Here is a 16,251-nt window from a genome sequence, read left to right as displayed (position 1 = left end):
AGCCAGCTAACTAATTAAGAAATTGCCTTCTCTTCCGGGATTTTTTTTATTTATCCCCATCAAGCCTCAAGCTGACAGCTAACATTTTAAAATGTTTAGGCAGATTTTGTATTACTGGTCAATATAAGCTAGCAACCTGGCTAGTTGGCTTATTCCAGTTAATCTTCTCGTCAAGAATGAAGCAGGTAGAGTAGCTACCTTGTGGTATGGTTATGTGAATGGACAATATGTTCTTGCAACATTGACAATTTTGATTAATGATTTATGCATTGACAGTTGAGTGGATTACAAACCAATACTACCACCATGTTGTGTCTGGACTTTGAGGGACCACAGCTGGTGACTCAATCTGCACCCATCGTCCATATCAAAACAGGGCAGGCAGGAGTATTGAGGGTGTTTTATTTTATGTTAAATAAATAAACAAACAGTTAGCAAAGATTGGCCTACGTTTGAATATTTCCAGAAAATGCAATATGTGTTGTGATTGGAGTTCTGGATTTGCTATGCAGATTTTTTAATTTTTTTACAGAAATAACAGAGATATGCTTTGGAAATAGCAACTTGGATGAAATATGACAATGTTTGCCTTTCTGTGTCTTGTATAGTCTACTACTGAATATGGTGAAAATGAATGCTCAGATATGTCACCTTCTTGTTAAGAACCACACTGATTTATAATTTGGGCGCTGGACCTGTCATGAGGAGGATTTAGCCCAGGTTCGATCAGACATACTAGGATGAATATTACATATTATGCAAGGAAATGTATTGAAATAGTTTAAAAAAAATATGAATGACAAGCAAATGATCTGGTAATGACTACAGATATTAGGCTTAGGCGATATCCAGATTGTCATACCTTCATACCGACCTTGTCCCATAAAGGGTTACTCTGTAATACTGGCACTGAACGCAAGGGGTGCTATTGTAATCTGACGGTTAGCAATGCTAAAAAGTACATGTAACATCCCATAGAGAATGCTAACTAAATGCTAATGATCGCTTTGCGGAAATTGTATCATCTCTGACCTAAAGTTATTGTAGGACAGACATCTCAGCTCATAAAGTTACACAACTAACTAACACATGCTACTCACAGTTTGCTGCATGCACAAAACAAATATCAGACATCAGGAGGGGATTCTCTGTTACCAAGCTTAACTTGATTTTGAAAGAAGCTAACCACTTAGCTAGATAGCTACTAAATTAGCAAACCAAATGCACAACTGCAGAACATTTAGCACATTTTAGACAGTTAATAGTTATAGGATATTTAACTTCCAACATTTCAATTCCATACTGTTACTATACTGAACAAAAATATGTAAAATCTTGGTCCCATTTTTCATGAGCTGAAATAAAAGATTCCAGAAAATGTCCATATGCACAAAAAGTTTACTTCTCACAAATGTTGTGCACAGATGTGTTTACATCCTTGTTAGTGAGCTTTTTTCTTTTGTCTAAATAATTGGCCCAGCGTCGCTCAGGTTAGGGGAGGGTTTGGCCGGTAGGGATGTCCTTGTCCCCTCGTGGACTAGCGACTCCTGTGGCCGGCCGGCGGCAGTGCACACTGACACGGTCACCAGATGTACAGTGTTTCCTTCCACACATTGGTGCAGCTGGAATCCGGGTTAAGCATTGTGTCAAGAAGCAGTGCGGCTTGGTTTGATTGTGTTTTGGAGGACACACGGCTCTCAACATTCGCCTCTCCTGAGTCCATACGGGAGTTGCAGCGATGAGACAAGACTATAACTACCAATTGGATACCACAAATTGGAGAGGAAAAAAGGGGTAACAAATAATAATAATAAGATTAGGTGCCTCATTTATTTCAATTAACTGATTTCCTTATATGAATTGTAACTCAGTAAAACCGTTGCATATTAAGTTCATATTTTTGTTAAGTATATATCACCTGGCATGTGCTGCACAACAGTGAGTGACCCACAAGGCTCAGGTCTGTCATAGTTGTAAACAACCGGGACTACCGGTAAACTTCATCATGCAAAATTATGTGATGGGAGATAAAGATTGCATTCTTCATTTGACCTAACTTATTTCACAAGTCGACTGCAGGTATTTACTTAAGTGGCAACAAATATTAACATTTATAAAAAAACTTTAAGAAATTGTTTTGAAAAAACATCCTGTGGCTATTTCCAAATATGCCAATAAACGGTGTTAACGGTATACCGCCCAAGCCTAACAGATATGATACATTTCAGAAAATATGTGGATTCCTTCATGCCTTAGTATAAAGGATTAGACACAGTATGTCAGCATGGTGACACATACCCCTTTCCGGAGTCAGAATATTCTACAAGAGGATCTTGCATGGAATTCTGGGGAAAGGCTGTTTGCTGATCAAGCTCTGTAACAATTTTGGCCTAAATTAAACTTCACTAGTTAAAAGTACATATTTGACCTAAATCGGACTGACAATGAGTAAGGATAAATATTCAAGTGAAAACGGCATCAAAGAGAAGCTAAACACGGTGAACGTAGCAGATTAAGTCGCTCACCGAGCCCAACTCCACGAGGTGTTAGAGTTCGCCATCACAGCCGAAACAGAGATGGCCGGAGATTCATCTCTCATGGCAGAAGTTATTTAGACGAGAAACAGCCACCTCCCTATGCAAAATGCAAATCACTATCAATGGCACGAAGGCTACTCTAGAGAAAAATGATAAACGGGTAATACATTACCAGGCTATTAGCTACCTGATGGGCTAGTTAGGAATTAGAAAAGGAGACTTGTTGGAAAACTTTTTCGTCGTAATAATATTCAAATTTTTGGGGTCAAAACCAATGCAGAAAGGGGGCAGAAAATGTCTACAAGATGGTAAGGGAGGTTTTGGACATCGATACTGCTACACCTTTGGTCATAGAGAGGACCCACAGAACTACACCTGCAGCCCAGAGCAGGCCCAGAGAGAAGGAGACACAGAGGCCCAAGCGCTATCACCGTGTGCCTTGTCAACTTCGAAACAAAACAGGATATAATGCAGCTGTCGAGAACCAAGGGAGACCTATTCTACAAAGACAAACGCATATCTATCTTCAATGACTATTCTTCAGAGCTATTGCAGAAGAGAAAATATTACGACAGAATCAAGAGAGAATTGGCAGCCAAAAACATCACGTACTCTCTGATGTTCCCTGCGCATCAACCACATCTTTGATTCTGTGCCTGCCGAGTCCTTCCTGCACTACATTGGGATTACAGAGCAGAGGACAGGGTCCGGAAAAGTTTGCAGACTACGTGGCAAATGGTTGGGCCCAGAAGGAGTGAGAGAGAAGGACTCAAGGCCAAAGAAGTAGCCTAAATCTACCGCGGGACAATGTCCTGTCCACATTGACTACTGAAGCAACCCCTTCTTAAGGACTTGAAACTACCTGGATTTATGCTCATAACTGGGATCATACTGCTGGACTAATTCATAAATCTTTGACCTACAGTTTGCTGGGATGGAGGTAATTATTCAATCTGGAATAAACAGAATAGCCTGATTTTCTCATTCCCACTTTCTCTTTTAATAGGCTAAAGAGTAAAGATTATCAATGTTTTACATTGTTTATGGCAATTACATATAGGCTACCCAAGTATAGGTTAGTCAAAATATTAACAAAAATTGCTAATCCTTTATTTATTTAAACAATGCTTTTGGATGCATTGAATGTTTTTTCCAGCCTTTAACCCTTACTGTTTAGGAAAGCCTGCTTTAGAAGGAGATACAGTCATAGAAGAATATGTGGGCAGGCTAATGTATTTATTTTCTTATTGATTTATTTTTGCGTTTTCTTATCTACTAATATTATTTGAGTTGGAAAAACATTTAATAGGCTATGGGGCTATATTTCATAGTTTATAATGGAGTGCAAGCTGTCATTGTTTCTGTAAGCTGTCATTGTAAATAAGAATTTGTTCTTAACTGACTTGCCTAGTTAAGTAAAGGTAAAAAATAAATAAACGAGGGTTTGTTTATGGGCCTCTCCCCTTTTTTTGTTGATTATTTATTTATTTTTGCATCCAGGCTACTCTTAAATGGTAGGTCGCTGAAGTGAAATTGTCAAGTGATAAATATTAGGTCAGATATAATATAGGCCGAAATATCACTTAGTTTCTACAATTGCCCCGGTACTGGGTCTCGTGAATAACCCCCCTTGTTTAAAGAACACCACCAAGATCTGCAACCCAGGAGTGTAGCAGTCTTATGTGTTCTACTTTTAATTTCACTGTTCAGGCTCCCTTCGTTCTAGTGGAGACACTGGTTTTTGTGTGGACGTTCTTGTTGTTTCTGTGTGTTTTGTATTGAAATTAAAAACAAGGGAGCATTTCTTTCTGCAAATATGGGTACAAGGAAAAGGTCTATTCAAATCAAGGTCTGTAGTGTTTTATATTGACACTTTATACTGACAATGAATTCACTTTTGATTTATAACGCGAAGGGCTTAAACCATGTGATTAAACAGTAAAAAATATTGACACAGCTAAAACAAATGGATTGTGACATTGCCCTCCTCCAGGAGACACACTTATCAGATGAGGAGCACAAAAAAGCTTAAACAGGAATGGGTAGGTCAGACTTTTTTCTCCTCTCACTCTTCCACAAAAACAATAGGTGTTTGTATATTAGGGCTAGGCCCCTTTTTCTTCACTTCCTGCCTGATTTTATTTTTTTGAGAGAGACCATGCAATGCAAGAGAAATGTCATATTGTGAATTAGCTCCCTGGATGCAATTCCTATGGCTTCCACATGGTGTCAACAGTCTATGTTCAAGGTTTCAGGATTGTAACTTCAAAAACGAATAGGAAATAACACTTTTAGTAGAGGGACACAGTCTTGGAAATTTGTGTTTGCGAAGCATAAAGAGATTAGCACCTACTAAAATCGGTTTCCTATTGAACAAACTTCTTTCAAAAATAAATATTATAGTTTGATTACATTTTAGGTTATCTGAGGAGTAAATAGTAATGTATTTTGACTTGTTGAAACAGATTTTCGGATTCCTTTCTCTGCAAGTTGAACGAGTGGATTACTCAAATCGATGGCATCAACTAAAACAGACTTTTGGGGATATAAAGGTTTTTATCTAACAAAACGACACTACATGTTATAGCTGGGACCCTTTGGATGATAAATAAGAGGAAGATTTTCAAAAAGTGAATATTTAAGCGTTATTACGTGAATGTATGAAAACTGTGCCGGTGGAAAAATGTTTGTTGTAATAGCTACTGTAAATCGGACAGTGCCTTTATATTAACAAGAATTTAAGCTTTCAGCCGATATAAGACACTTCTCTTTACCTAAATGTTTAAAATCCATAATATTTATGATTATTTATTTGAATTGCATGCCCTCCAACCGATCCTTAATAAGAAGTTTAATAAGAGGCCGTCTTTTACAGTTTAAAATCAAGTAACTGGGTTCAGAGGTTAAGTTTGTTATTGTTCAGTGCCTATTATTTGGCATAATTACTTTTGAAAATGTGTACACATTAACTTATGATTCCCCACAATTTATTAATAGATGTTTCTTAAATATTGCTAAGCATTCAAATACACATTGTATAGTTGGAGGTGGCTTTAACTGCATATTATCTCCAAATTTGTAAAAGTCACAACCAGGTGGTCCCATATTAAACAATGTCTAGAGCAGTTCAATTTCACTGTGAAGAACAAGGACTTATTGATATTTAGAGAAAGTTCAACCAAACAACAAAAGATTGTACTTTCTTTTTAAATCCTCATGGCACTTACACTAGGATATACTTTCTTATCACTCAAACCTTAGCTCATCAGGTAGAACACTATTCTAAAACAAAAGTTAAAATGCCGACAACCTAATACATACAGGTGGAGGATAAACACTTCTCTTCTTGGAGAAACTCATTTTCAAAAAGGTTATTCAAGCTGAACTTAATGTTTTGGGAATTTAACTCAACAGAAGGTGTCAGCCCAACCCTTTATTAGGAGAGTGCTAAGGCATATCTTAGGGCCTTTTCATCTCTGCAAAAAAAGTATGTATACAAAAAGAAGAGAAGATGGAGAGAGAAATTAGAAGACAGACATAAGAAACAAGGGGATGGGGACACTAATTCAGTAGACTGCATCGAAAGGGGAGCATAATATGCTTCTTACTTATAAAGCAGAGGGTTCTATACAATTTGCCCAAAATAAATACTACTCAGGGAGAAGAAACAGGGAAACTTATTGCACTACAACTTAAAAAGGATGCAGCTGAATGTATTCTCATTAACAGAACTGTGCAGGGCAAAGTTACTTATTAGTGAGTACTACGAGACCCTATATAAGACATCTAAAGATGTTTCCTCTCAGGAGGACTTTCTCACACACATTTGAAGCTGCCAGAACTATCGTGTGAAGATAGGGAAATGATAGACGCCCCCATTACTGACTCTGAGATCGAAGCAGCCATCAGATGCATGCAAAATGGGAAGTGCCCGGGTCCCGATGGGTTCCCCTGTGAGTTCTATAAAACTTTCAGTAAGGAAATAATACCGCTGATCAGAGGGGTTCTTCATGAGGTTAGAGTGAAATAAATATTCAGATACTTGGTGTGAAGCAATCACCACCCTGTAAAGAAGCCAGGTAAAGACCCACTAGACTGTGGTTCCCATAGACCAGTACGTTTTCTAGATTGTGACTCTAAAATCCTTACTAATATAAAAAAACTGAATTGAGCTAACAAATTAACAAAATTAATCAATCCAGATCAAACCGGGTTCATTAAAGGACGTCATTCAACGTTGAATATAAGATTATTTCTGAATATTATCAATTACTCTAAGACCCAACTCAAACAAACAGTTATACTATCTCTCGATGCTGAAAATGCATTTGACAGCATCGACTGGGTCTTTCTTTTAGCAACGTTAAAGAAATGTAGTTTTGGAAAATGGATATAACTGATATGTTCAAGTCCCAAATCATCTGTTAGAACTAATGGGAATATGTCACATTCCTTTTCGCTTCAATGAGGAAATCATCAAGGAGAATGTCTCTCGCCAATTTGATTTGCCCTTAGTATAGAACCTCTGGCACTAGCTATCTGAAACGCCATAAACATTCATGGTCTCCAGGTGGGGCCAAATGAACCAAGATATCTCTATATGCAGACGATGTCATCCTGTACATAACAGATGCTGAGACAACGATTCCAAATATATTCAAATGAATAGGTTAATATGGTGCTACATCAGCCTATAACATTAACGTTGGTAAAACTATTGCTATGGTGACATTTGGTGATGCACCCTCAAGTATCAAAGACAACTATGAATTTAAGTGGACTGATACAAGCATGCGTTACTTGGCCCTCGGATTTCATCAGACTATGGGAAACTATATGCTTTGAACTACCCCCCCTGTGATTAGTCAAATCACTGAAGATCTAGACCATTGGATGCCTCTCCCTATATGTCTAGCAGGTCAGGTTGCTTCAGTGAAAATGAACGTCTTACCAAGACTGGTTTATCCGTTTTCAATGCATCCTGTTAAAATCCCTGCTAAAACCTTTACTTGACTAAATGCAGCAATAGGCACATTTTTAAGGGAAAATAAAGAGGCTCGTATTAAAAAACTACAGCTATTCAAAAAACTGGGTGGGCTTGGCCTTCCTAACATTAAATCATATTACTGCGCAGCACAACTTAATCACATAGCATCACGGATTCAACAACCAAAGGATTTGTCATGGATTGAAATTGAGAGTCAATATTGTGAAATGCCTTTACATTGTCATCTCTTTATAGCAGACCCTATTTCTATTGACAGGATTAAACGCAATTATTACTCTAACATTGAGGACATGGAGAGTGGTTCAATGCCAATATAAACTGAGTAATGACATTTCTAGACACTCGCCAATATTCCGCAACCCAGCCTTTCTTCCTGCTACTATGTCCCAAGGATTTAGGGAATGGGATGAGAAAGAGAGCATTGTCTCAACTATTCAAAGGCTCAATTTTTAAATCAATTCAAGAAATCCAGGTGGAATTCATTATATCCCCCAAAAAGTTTTATAGGTACCTTCAAGTAAGGCAATTCATTGTTTAACAAAAAGGATTGTTACAAAAAATGACTGAGCCAATTACGCCTATTGACAAGATGATTGAATTACTTCATCAAGGGGAAAACCTTGGAACCGTTTCACATTTTTATCACAATATACCTAACATGCAAATATCATCTTTAGATAATCTTAGGAACACGTGGCAGGTTGAATTACAGGTGCAGATATCAGTGGAAAGCTGGGAGAGCCACTACATGTAAACGAACAAGGGAGTTTCAATTCCAAGTACTACATTGTTATTTTTTTGAGACCTGATAAAAACTTAATAACATGAAAAAAGGAATATCTGCTAAGTGTTGGCGGCAGTGTGGACAAATAGGTACTTTCTCACATATATTTAGGCAATTTAGGCAAAATCCAGTATTTTTGGTCTGAAATTCTCCATGTTATTCAGGACATCATAGGTATTATTATTCAACCAGACCCATGTCATCTCCTGGATATACTCCAATCCTCTCCACTTAAATGTATAGATTATCTTTTAGCAGCAGCAAGGAAATGTGTAACAAAATGCTGGAAAAATGAACATTCACTCTCAAAAGATATGTGGTTAGGTCGATGCGGAGAACTTGCTGACATGGAGAGAATTACAATCTTGCAACATAGACAGCACAGGTATGAAAGTGTCTGGTCAGAGCTCCTGACATATTGTACAGGTCTTATTCCGTCATTTCTGGGCTTTTTGTTTCTGTTTTTTTGTGGCTTAATCCAACTTGTATACTTATTCAGACTTGAAATAGTCGCTCTATACAGCCTAAATGTACCCTTTAGATGGGAATGTAATTACGCTCTTTCGTAAAGACGGCAAAGATAAGTTGTGTATGTATGGTACATGTTCTTTATGTGCTCTTGAATAAAAGTTAATGTAAAGTCAAAAATATAAAAAAAAAACAATAGAATATTCAACAAATATGTAAGCGGGTGCACGAGCATCAGGTGTGTGTCTTGAACGTTGGGATTGGATGATTGTAGAAACCTTTCCATTACGGAGGATATCCGAGCTCCGTATATGAACTGAAGAACATGCGTATGTGGAGCATGTCTACTCCTTATATCTAATAAAATGTCAGATACCTGGAAATATATAGATAAAGATATCCCCTGATGTGGGTCCTTTTTGTCCAGTGACGTGAGTAAGACCCTGAAACAGGTTAACATACAAGACAGACAGATTACCAGGACACATACTCAGAGTGCTGACCAGCCGGCAAGTGTCTTCCCTGACATTTTCAACCTCTCCCTAACCCAGTCTGTAATACCAACATGTTTCAAGCAGACCACCATAATCCCTGTGCCCAAGAACGCCAAGGTAACTCGTCTAAAAGACTGTATGTAGTCCTCACATCTGTAGCCATGAAACACTTTGAAAGGCTGGTCATGGCTCACATCATCCCAGACACCCTGGACCCACTCCAATTTGCATATCGTCCCAACAGATTCACAGATTACTCAATCTCTATAGCGCTCCACACTGCCCTTTCCCACGTGGAGAAGAGGAACACCTACGTGAAAATTGCTGTTTGTTGACTACAGCTCAGCATTCAACACCATAGTGCCCCCCAAGCCCGCCACTAAGCTAAGGAACATGCGACTGAACACCACCCACTGAAACTGGATCCTGGACTTCCTGAGGGCCGCCCCCATGTGGTGAGGGTAGGCAACAACACATCCACCACACTGACCCTCAACACGGGGGCCTTTCAGGGGTGCATGCTTAGTCTCCTCTTGTACTCCCTGTTCACCCACGGCTGCGTGACCATGCACAACTCCAACACCATCATCAAGTTTGCCGATGACACGGTGGTGGTAGGCCTGATCACTGACGACGATGAAACAGCCTATAGGGAGGTGGTCGGAGACCTGGCAGTGTGGTGCTAGGACCACAACCCCCCCCCCAACGTCAGCAAGACAAAGTAGCTGATCGTGGACGACAGGAAACAGAGGGCCAAGCACTCCTGCATTCACATTGACGGGGCTGTAGTGGAGTGGGTTATGGGTTCCTCAGTGTCTACATCACTAAGGACCTATCATGGTCCAAACACACCAACACAGTCGTGAAGAGGGCACGGCAATGCCTCTTCCATCTCAAAAGGCTGAAAAGATATGCCATGGGCCCTCGGATCCTCAAAATGTTCTACAGCTGCACTATTGAGAGCATCTTGATAGGCTCCCTGTCATCCAAGACCTCTATACTAGGCGGAGTCAGAAGAACAACTTAATTGTCACAGACTCCAGCCACCCAAGTCATAGACTGTACTCTCTGCTACCGCAGGGCAAGCGGTACCGGAGCACCAAGTCTGGGACCGAAAGGCTCCTGAACAGCTTCTATCCCCGAGCCATAAGACTGCTGAACAGTTAATCAAATGGCTACCCAGAGTATTTTCATAGACCCCCTTTTTTCTTCGCACTGATTCATACACTGGCTGTGAACCCCATGAAGAGTAGCTGCTGCCTTCGCAACAGCTAATGGGGATCCTAATAAAATACCAACATACAGACTATGCACACTTACTGGACTCATGGACACATACTACACTAACATTCCAACACACACACATGCATATTGATGCCACACACACACTTTCACATACGCTACGCGGTTTACTATCGATCACGATTGCCTAGTCACTTTTACACCGACCTACATGTACATATTACCTCAATTACGTCAACTACCTCGTACCCCTGAACATTGACTCGGTAACAGTACTTATTTTATATAACCTTGTACTTGTTATTTTATTACCATTATTATTACTTTTTAACTCCGCAATGTTGGGAAAGGGCTTGTAAAGTAAGCATTCGGCCCATGTGACAAATAACGTTTGATTTCATTTGATGGGGAGCCAGTTAAGCATGGGCGGAGACTGAGTGGGTTAAGTCATTGGCAAGCATTCAGTAAGCCACAAAGCTCCAAAGTCAGGGGTTTAGGAAAAGACCTGACTGGAGGTCATGGGGGCCTGAGGATCACTAATGACAAATACCCATCATCACCCCATCCATCCATAGCCACATTTTGTAATTGGGTGCAAAGGTGTGGAGTGCAGTCACTCATGCAGGAAGGCCAAAAAGATCATCAAGGACCACAACCACCCGAACCACTGCCTGATCACCCCGCTACCATCCAGAAGGCGAGTTCAGTACAGGTGAATCAAAGCTGGGACCGAGAGACTGAAAAACAGCTTCTATCTCAAGGCCATCAGACTGTTAAACAGCCATCACTAACACAGAGAGAATGTATCACTAGTCACTTTAATAATGTAATAACTTTTATTCAATTCCTTTATTTAGACTTGTGCATTAGGTAGTTGTTGAGGAATTGTTAGATTACATGTTAGATATTGCTGCACCTGTCGGAACTAGAAACACAAGCATTTCTCTTAATTCGCAATAAATATGCTAACCATGTGTATGCGACCAATAAAATTTGATTTGACAATAAGAGTCCATTTTAGCCTCTCTTGCTGCCTCCTTTGTTCTACCTCAACATCATAGTTGGTGCTAGCCACATAGAAATATAATTAGTAGTTCTCTAAATTCTATTTCTATGGCTGGCCCACCCTGCAAAAGACACTATCTCTTACCAGCGCACGTTTTGAGGGTCAGGAGCATAGCTCACACTCCAGTTGTAGATGTGGAGACTTTCACTGAACTGGGATGACTTGGGCTCTTGGCGACATGTGCAGCCATGGCATTGGCAGGCATTGAAGTCCTTTAGGATTCTATGAAAAGTGGTAAATGGCAGGGAAATTCAGCAGGCTAATAAAGCTTTTATTACATATGGCATTTGGTGATGGCACTGATCTACTGAGGCGTTTTGAAAGACCATCCTGGTCAGATATAACAGGGCATGCATGTACAAACAAATACATACACCACAAAAACATCAACTTGTGTCGAGATCGACTCACATTGCAGTCATTGCCTCATTCTGGAACGTGACGAACGCCATGCCAAGAGGTTTAGTGTTGACCTTCTCTTTCTCCTTTCTGTACTCCTCCTTCAATTTGGCCTCCCGCTTAGTATAGAAGCTCACCGCCTCTTCCTGAAATACAATGACAGATTATACTTTACATAACATAGCACAGAAGTCTAATTTGCAAATGCCTAAAGGCACAGCCTAATGAATGTGATGGTTTTCTGGGTGTCTAACCTGCTCACAGCCTTTGATGACACAGCAGCAGAGGTGGCCACAGGGTTTGGGGTTGACCATGGTGGGCATGTGCTCTTTGGCCATGAGATCAGTGAAGAACTTTAAACTGCGCTCTGTCTTCTTCCTGTAAGGCGACACACACACACAAATCATATTGAAAGCTCTACACATGGTGCACAAAACGCACAATCCTGCACAAATGCATGGTGACATACAGTATGTCCACACAATCCCATCAGAGCAGTACATACACTCGCAAACAGGCATATACAGTTGAAGTCGGAAGTTTACATACACCTTAGTCAAATACATTTAAACTCAGTTTTCACAATTCATGACATTTAATCCAAGTAAAAATTCCCCGTCTTAGGTCAGTTAGGATCACCACTTTATTTTAAGAATGTGAAATGTCAGAATAATAGTAGAGAAAATTATTTATTTCAGCTTGTATTTCTTTCATCACATTCCCAGTGGGTAAGAAGTTTACATGCACTCAATTAGTATTTGGTAGCATTGCCTTTAAATTGTTTAACTTGGGTCAAATGTTTCAGGTACAGTTCCACAAGCTTCCCACAATAAGTTTGGTGAATTTCAGCCCATTCCTCCTGACAGAGCTGGTGGAACTGAGTCAGGTTTGTAGGCCTCCTTGCTCTCACACGCTTTTCCAGTTCTGCCCACATATTTTCTATCGGAATGAGGTCAGGGATTTGTGATGGCCACTCCAATACCTTGACTTTGTTGTCCTTAAGCAATTTTGCCACAACTTTAGAAGTATGTTTGGAGTCATTGTCCATTTGGAAGACCCATTTGCGACCAAGCTTTAACTTCCTGACTGATGTCTTGAGATGCTGCTTTCCTGCAGCAAAGCACCCCCACAAAATGATGCTGCCACCCCCGTGCTTCACGGTTGGGATGGTGTTCTTTGGCTTGCAAGCCTCCCCCTTTTCCCTCCAAACACGAGGATGGTCATTATGGCCAAAAGGTTATATTTTTGTTTCATCAGACCAAATCAAATCAAAATCAAATCAAATGTATTTATATAGCCCTTCGTATATAAGCTGGTATCTCAAAGTGCTGTACAGAAACCCAGCCTAAAACCCCAAACAGCAAGCAATGCAGGTGTAGAAGCACAGTGGCTAGGAAAAATTCCCTAGAAAGGCCAAAACCTAGGAAGAAACCTAGAGAGGAACCAGGCTATGTGGGGTTGCCAGTCCTCTTCTGGCTGTGCCGGAGGACATATCTCCAAAAAGTATGATCTTTGTCCCCATGTGCAGTTGCAAACCATAGTCTGGCTTTTTATGGCTGTTTTAAAGCAGTGGCTTCTTCCTTACTGAGCGGCCTTTCAGGTTATGTCGATATAGGACTCGTCTTATTGTGGATAAAGATGCTTTTGTACCCGTTTCCTCCAGCATCTTCACAAGGTCCTTTGCGATTGTTCTGGGATTGATTTGCACTTTTTGCAGCAAAGTACGTTCATCTCTAGGAGACAGAACACGTCTCCTTCCTGAGCGGTATGATGGCTGCGTGGTCCCATGGTGTTTATACTTGCATACGTGGTACCTTCAGGCGTTTGGAAATTGCTCCCAAGGATGAACCAGACCAGAATTTATTTTCTGAGGTCATGTCTGATTTCTTTTGATTTCCCCATGATGTCAAGCAAAGAGGCACTGAGTTTGAAGGTAGGCCTTGAAATACATCCACAGGTACACCTCCAATTGACTCAAATGTCAATTAGCCTATCAGAAGCTTCTAAAGCCATGACATAATTTTCGGGGATTTTCCAAGCTGTTTAAAGGCACAGTCAATGTAAACTTCTGACCAACTGGAATTGTGATACAGTGAATTATAAGTGAAATAATCTCTAAACAATTGTTGGAAAAATTACATGCAAAGTACAACCAATTTGCAAAAACTATAGTTTGTTAACAAGAAATGTGTCGAGTGGTTGAAAAAGAGTTTTAATGACTCCAACCTAAGTGTATGTAAACTTCCGACGTCAACTGTACACGCCCACACATACAGTACCAGTCAAAAGTTAGGAAACACCTACTCATTCAAGGGTTTTCTTTATTTGTACTAATTTCAACATTGTCGAATAATAGTGAAGACATCAAAACTATAAAATAGCACATATGGAATCATGTAGTAACCAAAAAAATAGCCACCCTTTGAATTCTCTCCACCAGGTTCACCTGGAATGCTTTTCCAACAGTCCTGAAGGAGTTCCCACATAAGCTGAGCACTTGTTGACTGCTTTTCCTTCACTCTACGGTCCAACTCATACCAAACCATCTCGATTGGGTTGAGGTCGGGTGATTGTGGAGGCCAGGTCATCTGGTGCAGCACTCCATCACTCTCCTTGGTCAAATAGCCCTTACACAGCCTGGTGGTATGTTTTGGGCAATTGTCCTGTTGAAGAACAAACGAGAAGGGCTGGCGTATCACTGCAGAATGCTGTGGTAGCCATGCTAGTTAGTTGTACCTTGAATTCAAATGAAATCAGAGTGTCACCAGCAAAGCAGCCCCACACCATCACACCTCCTCCATGCTTCATGGTCGGAACCACACAAGTGGAGATCATCCATTCACCTACTCTGTGTCTCACAAAGACACGGCGGTTGGAACCAAAAATCTCAAATTTGGACTCATCAGACCCAAAGGACAAGTTTCCACCGGTCAGATGTCCATTACTCGTGTTTCTTGGCCCAAGCAAGTCTCTTCTTATTGGTGTCCTTTAGTAGTGGTTTCTTTGCAGCAATTCGACCATGAAGGTCTGATTCACGCAGTCTCCTCTTAACAGTTGATGTTGAGATGTCTCTGTTACTTAAATTCTGTGAAAAAAATTTGACTCTGCAATCTGAGGTGCAGTTAACTCTGGGTCTTCCTTTCCTGTGGCGGTCATCATAGACAGTTTACTCATAGCACTTGATTGCTTTTACGACTGCACTTTAAGAAACTTGAACAGTTCCTGACATTTTCCGGATTGACTGACCATGTCTTAAAGTAATGATAGACTGTCGTTTCTCTTTGCTTATTTGAGCTGTTCTTCCCATAATATAGACCTGGTATTTTACCAAATAGGGCTATCTTCTGTATTCCCCCCTTACCTTATCACAACACAACTGATTAGCTCACACGCATTAAGAAGGTCAGATATTCCACAAATGAACTTTTAACAAGGCACACCTGTTAATTGAAATGTATTCCAGGTGACTACCTCATGAAGCTGGTTGAGAGAATGCCAATACTGTGCAAAGGGTGGCTGATTTGAAGAATTAGTTGAACACTTTTTTTGGTTACTACATGATTCCATGTGTGTTATTTCATAGTTTGTGTCTCCACTATTATTCTACAATGTAGAACATAGTACAAATAAAGAAAACCCTGAATGAGTAGGTCTGTCCAAACTTTTGACATGTACTGTACAACACACAAAGTAAGGCTCAAGTCTTCGGGTAAGTGGATTACGACCCATAAATTTTGTAATCAATTCCAGTAGCATGGAAGATTTCTCCAGCCACTGGAGATCAATAGTGTTTAGCACCAGTGGGCGAGTAGGAGGAGATCAAGATGGCCACTGCTGGGTCATCAAGGGCTACTTCTGTCATCAGAACTCACAAACCTAAAAAACAAGGTCCCTCTTCTGCGATATCGTATAGGTCACACAGATAACATGTCTTAGTCACAGTTATGGACACTGTTGCAAACTTTAAACAAAAGCGGTGCGTCTACAGGGTTGGGTAGGTTATTTTATCAATGTAATCATTTACAGTTACTAGTTACCTAACCAAAAAAATAAACCAGTAAAGTAACTTTTGGATTACCCAAACTCCGTAAAGCAATTAACTCAGAATGGTTAAGGTAATGGTTAAGTTTTGGAATATACTTAAAACAAAAATATCAAAAACATCTTTCTATCGATGGATTCGAACATGCAACCTCTGGAACCAGAGACAGAAGCCCATTCACCATCCCCATTCACAACACCCTAGCAAAACC

The 16,251-nt window shown here is 40.2% G+C and overlaps 1 protein-coding gene across 2 annotated transcripts in view; it reads right to left on the bottom strand.

Annotated features, from left to right (window-relative positions):
- The window catches only part of LOC124002961 (CSC1-like protein 2), a 92,247-nt gene that overhangs the window by 22,580 nt on the left and 53,416 nt on the right, over positions 1-16,251 (bottom strand). The window contains exons 12-14 of one of the 2 annotated variants that reach the window (XM_046310829.1): positions 12,253-12,376; positions 12,011-12,144; positions 11,684-11,821 (exon numbers count right to left, since the gene is read on the bottom strand). In XM_046310829.1, the coding sequence (XP_046166785.1) occupies positions 11,684-11,821; positions 12,011-12,144; positions 12,253-12,376 (396 nt within the window). Of the gene's footprint in view, positions 1-11,683; positions 11,822-12,010; positions 12,145-12,252; positions 12,377-16,251 lie in introns of those variants that run through there. The other variant, XM_046310827.1, reaches the window with a different exon arrangement.

The sequence above is a fragment of the Oncorhynchus gorbuscha genome, linkage group LG18 (assembly GCF_021184085.1).
Source record: "Oncorhynchus gorbuscha isolate QuinsamMale2020 ecotype Even-year linkage group LG18, OgorEven_v1.0, whole genome shotgun sequence".
NCBI classification, from domain to species: domain Eukaryota; kingdom Metazoa; phylum Chordata; class Actinopteri; order Salmoniformes; family Salmonidae; genus Oncorhynchus; species Oncorhynchus gorbuscha.
Note: the sequence above shows the minus strand (reverse complement) of the source record. Positions and strands in the feature narration are given on the sequence as shown.